The following is a 6000-nucleotide window of genomic DNA, read 5'->3' as shown; positions in this document are numbered from 1 at the left end:
ACATTCAACCATTTCCAGAGGCAGTCAAAAACCCATGTAATCAGACTGTGTTCATAGAACTATATTTAAATTTATTGACTAAAAATATATTTTTTATTTATTTATTTTTGGTGTGGCTAGAAAAAAAAGGTAAATTTTTAGTGTTGAGCCCTGAAAAGTCAAGTGAAATAAAAACGAATTGCAATGCAACACAATGAAACATTAATCCAGTTGCTCCTCCCCATTGAGCAAGGTCATACATAACACAAAAAAGTTAAATGAATAGGAAGTCATGTGGACACAACTTCTAAATCAAGTAACTATAGCATGATAAGGTCAAATTTATTTATATATGAAATATATTTTTTGCCAACAACAAAATTGTGGCTAGTGAAATGGGCAATGGCTAGTAATGTTGGAAAACTTCTAGCCACAGTGGCTGATGGTCAAAAAAGGTAATATCAAGCCATAATTACTAAGTAAATGGTAACACTATAGCATGTTTTGAGAAAATATGCCAAAACATGAAGGGCTCTATACTAATACATTAAATTCTGTAAAACCTGGAGCTCATTATACATTTCTTTGACTCTTTTGTTTCTGATTGAGTTTATCAGGGGTGAATTTAACCTCATCTTACACTGAACTACTTCTCAGTTTTTCAGAAGTAGTTTTCTTTTTTTATAATTTTCTCATGAATTAATTAATTTCGTTTTTTTATTAAACAGATATGATCAATGTATAGTTTCATTTATTATTCTGTTTATCGCTAACAGTGATTTTATAGATTTTAGTTATAGTTTCTTTTCATTCCTCCCGAGGGGTTTACAAGTGGGGGGTGGACACCTAATGATGGTTTAGTTCTAGTTTGCACAAGCAAACATTTCCAGAGGCAGTCGCAGCCATGCAACCATTTCCAGAGGCAGTCGAAATATGTTTTCATAGAATAAATATTTACAGTACGTAAATGTTTAACACAGTAAATTACAATGCATAGAAATTGGTAACACTATGGTACATGATATGAGAAAATGTACTAAAACATGCAGATCTTATATCATTCCTCTCTGTCTACATAAAGTGCTCTATCTAGGGCTGTACTTAAAAATTAAATTAGGCATAAAAAAATAAGACAATGCTTCTTCATTATATTGCACACTCACCGGACACTTTATTAAGTAAACCTGTCCAACCACTTGTTAATTCAAATTTCTAATCAGCCAATCACATGGCAGCAACTTAATGCATTTAGGCAAGTAGACATCTTCTGATACGTAGCTATTTCCAGCAGGATAATGTGCCATGCCATAAAGCGTGAATCATCTCAGACTGGTTTCGTGAACATGATAATGAGTTTACTGTACTCAGATGGCATCCACAGTCACCAGATCTCAATCCAATAGAGCACCTTTGAGATGGGGTGGAATGGGATTTGCATCATGGATATGTAGTTGACAAATCTATGGAAACTGCTTGATGCTATCATGTCAATATGGACCAAAATCTCAGAACAATATTTCCAGTACCTTGTTGAATCTATGCCACAAGGGATTAAGGCAGTTATAAAGACAAAAGTGGGTCCAATCTGTTACTAGTTAGGTGTACCTAAAGTGACCGCTTTTTAATATAATTTAATAATATAGCTTGTGTAAAAAAAGCTGAGCAACAGAGCTTGATGAACTTAATATTCTTCAATACATTCAATGTATGTTTGATATTTCTTTCTATACAGTATATGATATAGCTAATTGCCACTTACCCTGCTCTGTGTTTTAGCTTCTTATCCAGAATCCCATCTCTCGAAACCAATTTATTAAACACCAGAATACCAATCACCATGTTAACCTGTTCACACACACACACACACACACACACATACACACACGCACGCACGCACGCACGCACGCACACACACAAAAGAACTTTTAAAGCCTGATCAGATCAAACTACAAATGTCTAAAAGTGCAGTTTAACATGTAATGTTCATTTAATATCTAAACATTAACATTACACCTGCAGAATCAGGTAACACTTTATTTTGATGGTCCATTTGATTAGACTGTCTGCTTAATATCTGTTGATACTGCTCCTTCAACAGACATTTAACTGACTATAAGAAACATGTCAACTTACACTAACCCCAACCTAAAAGTCTACTCATAGTCTAATTAAACAGTCTAATAACAGTCATATAATCTAATGAGAAGTAGTTGGCAAGTAGATGCAATGTATTCTAAATTTAACAAACGGACCATCAAAATAAAGTGTGACCCAGAATCATGTATAGCAATGACACAATTATTTGCACACAAGCAAACAATTCAATGCTTTTCAAAGTATTTTACAATTAGATTTAAGCTATCAAATGAAAGTGCAACTGAATAACATCTGCAGTTTTGAGTTCTGTAATTTGTGCCTCCATTGCATCTTAATTCAGTCTAGAAACAGAATGCTTAATGATGCATATAAATACACAGTCTTCATATCAGACAACAAATGCAGTGAGTACGTTTTCCATTTCAACACTGGCACTAGTCCAGTAAATGGCGTAAAACATTATTAAGGCGCTGGTGTGTGTAGTTAAGGCTGGTAAATGTCTGCAAAATAAACAAAGTGTAACAATACCAGCACCACTGCAGCGGCGGGTCCCACAAATGCATAGAGAAGACCACCTTCCAGAGATAGCCAACAGCTGCAAACACACACACAAAAGATAACCCAAATATCAGCAAATCTTGCATAAAATTTAACATCCGGCATCAACTTAATGGGGCATGGCAGTACACAATCGTATCGTCCTTGAGTGTCTGGGGATCTGGAGCCATATGCAGTGGTTCTACATGAGAGAATTTTAGTGTGGAACAAGAACTCCAAGGAGATCTTAAAAAACTGTCTATATCCAGGTATCCTCTGGAGAACTAAGTGGGACTGGTGCAATCTCCCGGCTCCAACTCACTCACTTCACGTTGCCGCTTTATTCAGAAAGATCTGTGTGTGCTGCGTCTTTTAAACTTCTGGATAAACATGAGGAACAAAGAAGGAAGTCTTACTATTGAGGTGTCCCGTATCCTTTTGCTTTTGTGAATCCCATTGAGATAGCAACCACCAAGGCAGGTAATCCTTCAATAGAGACACAGGCATGATTAAAGGCCACATACTGGGTAATCCTTCAGCACTGGAGACATTCAATCTACACGTACAGTAGGCTTCAGTCGAAGGTTGAGAATGAGAGGAAAGTAATGAGATGAAGCTAAAGCACAATGTACAGATAATTATTCAAATAAAGATAATGAAAATAAAATAAAAATGATTACAATAAATATGACGGTAAATTAAATGCAATATATTTTAAAGAAAAAAACCCTACTGCAATGAAGTGTTTTGTATCATAAAGAAGTGAATGTAGACAACAGTATGAACATTATCTATTAAATTAGATCATTAGCTTTGTTTAGGTGGGAATGAAATGAGATAAATTTTAATAAAACAACTAATTAATAACTAAAATGTATGTAATTATTATTTTTAATTATAATATTTTCATTTTATTATATGAATATTATTACTTAAATATATTTTTATGCATTATATTTATTTTATACATTATATATATTTACAACATTATATTATATAAATCAGCTCTGTATGGTTCTTGAATCTGATTGGCTGATAGCTGTGTGATATTACATCATCAATAACAGCACTTGAAGAGCCTCATCACTCTTCTGTATTACCCCCCCCCCCCCCCTCCATAGAGTGACAGCAGATCAATAAACTCACTACAGTTTGAAAAATATTGTAGATGTTGGACAACATGATGTACTTTTGAGTCTTTTTAGGCAAGAATATAGTTGTTTAGTTTAGGTTAGGTTAAACTTCATTTGTCCCAGAGAGGAAATTTGTCTTGGGCAAAAAAGAGATTGTCTATCTTAAAAAATTTTAATTTTGGAGATACAGTGCGTCGACATCCATCAGCCTGTCATACTGAGCAGAGCAAAGACGAGTGTCAAGATGGTGACAGATACTACATAATAAGCCCTTAGAGGAGAAAAAATCAGCGTATTTTCAGACTACAGCTGATAAAATTATTATAAAACAGGTAAGTGACTTTTTAAGTCGATTACTCTCTCTTTTGTGTGTTGTAGTGCTGTATTTATACCATCGTCTGGTGGTGTTTCTGGTAGTGTTTGCTTTGCTTTGGCTTTTTCGGGCGGTTAATTTTTTTGACATCCTGATTGCAAAAGAGAAATTCTGGGAAATGTCTCTAGACTGATGACATTTCATGCTGTTCAGCCTTATAAACTTAAAATGTGAGCAAAATCCCATTTTGTCACCACTTTAGACATCACGGTAGAGATTCATTTAAATACTAGCTCTAAAATTACGTTGGTGAAGTAGCAATGGGTTCTGATGTGCTGACGTCAGCTGCAGATGGGAATAAATGGTGGAAGAAAATTAGTTCCTCTTACAAAAGGATTTTTGAGACTCCGTGTTTAATTTTCTTTTTTTTTCAATGTGGTGATCTCATTGACCCATGAACATTTCCTGCTTGTCATCAAACTATTTCATAACTGTAACAAGAGACAGTTCAATCACAACTTCATGCTAAAACAGCTATCATAACATTATTTATCAATATGTGGATCTTTTTGGATTCTCGGAAGTTATAGAAATTAACAATGTAATACAGGAAATATGATGGTACCCTCAATTATGTTTACATCCCTTAAACGGTCTATACATAAACTTCCTTACATAATTAACCTTGAACATTGCAACAGTAAGCGCTGCTTATCTACACAAACACCACTGCAGATCGACAGAAACACATCAGGTTTTCAAGTCAGGAGCGATACAACTTGTAAATTATTTGTGACACGAGAGCATGTAAACAATATAATAAGAATCCCTGGAGTTTAATACAAAAAAAAAACAGCATGTGAAATGCAATTAGCACAACTGCTTTTGAACAGAGACACTGAAATCAAACAGGTTTCAAACTGATAGCATAATGTTATATCTGCCACAGTATCTTTCGAATCCTCTGTCTCTATTTTTCAATCTCTCATCTCTGCTGGGCTCGAGCAGGACTGCCATTATGAAAGGGCTCTTTCTGCTCCTGCCTCTGTCCCGTGATCTGAATATTAACACCTCTCACGCCGGGGGCTGAATTTATGGATGTAATCAGCTTGCCTGAAGAACCAACGAGGGTCTTGTGGCTCCTCCTTTTCTTTGCTGAGTCTCTGCCCCTTAGTCACCAAGCAGATTCATCCTCAGCCAATCAGAAAGCAGATCTCAGTGCACACAGTGCTACTGTTCCTCCTCAGTAACATTAGTCAAATTAATGGTATGTCCCAATACACCAATATTTATACTCCTCCCTAAAAGCATGTGCTCTTTTAGTGAAGAAAAAACGCATACTTTTGAGTGTGTAACAGAAAAGTCAGCAAGCTTTGGGACATACTGCTTCCACTTTAATAGACTGTTCTGTTGCTTAGTTACGGGCTCTGTCAATCATCTTGTCACATCCTACACATTTCTTACTGTATTAAAGATTAGCAAGTATTTAACTGAGTGAAATCTCCTCATGCGCTTGTATAATAATGCACTTAAAAGTTAATGAACGAATGTATCTTTATTAAAGTTCACAATGTTTTTGTAGATTAAACATTATGCGGATAACATTTTTAATTAGGTTTAATCAATCAAACCTATTTTACTAAGCCTCTGCAATGAAATGTCCCCTCCCATAAGTCTTGATAGCTACAAAATGAGGCTTTTCAATTTTGTCATTTTAATGCAAGAAAATGTATGTGTTACAATGGATCTCAGATAAGGCTCCCTCTGTTAGGATGTGGCTACTCTTGAATACGTTTCATTAGATTATCTGACCTGCAATGTACATGGTAGAAGTGGAATATTTCATACAATTTGGGAACCTTTCCTGGCATATATTGATTTTGATGATGAAAGGATTTAATTAAGAACAGCATGGATGGTTTAATATTCGTATGGTACTTT

At 35.1% G+C, this 6000-nt stretch overlaps 1 protein-coding gene across 21 annotated transcripts in view; it reads right to left on the bottom strand.

Moving 5' to 3' along the window:
• Positions 1-6000, bottom strand: part of adgrb3 (adhesion G protein-coupled receptor B3) — a 397331-nt gene that overhangs the window by 27408 nt on the left and 363923 nt on the right. For all 21 annotated transcript variants that reach the window (XM_087279664.1, XM_087279661.1, XM_087279662.1 and 18 more), the window contains 3 exons: positions 3030-3099; positions 2605-2671; positions 1739-1824 (listed from right to left, as the gene is read on the bottom strand). In XM_087279664.1, coding sequence (XP_087135790.1) covers positions 1739-1824; positions 2605-2671; positions 3030-3099 — 223 coding nt within the window. The remainder of the gene's footprint in view (positions 1-1738; positions 1825-2604; positions 2672-3029; positions 3100-6000) is intronic.

This window comes from Danio rerio, chromosome 13, assembly GCF_052040795.2.
Source record: "Danio rerio strain M-AB ecotype USA chromosome 13, GRCz13ab, whole genome shotgun sequence".
Taxonomy (NCBI): domain Eukaryota; kingdom Metazoa; phylum Chordata; class Actinopteri; order Cypriniformes; family Danionidae; genus Danio; species Danio rerio.
This window is presented reverse-complemented; position numbering and strand designations above follow the sequence as displayed.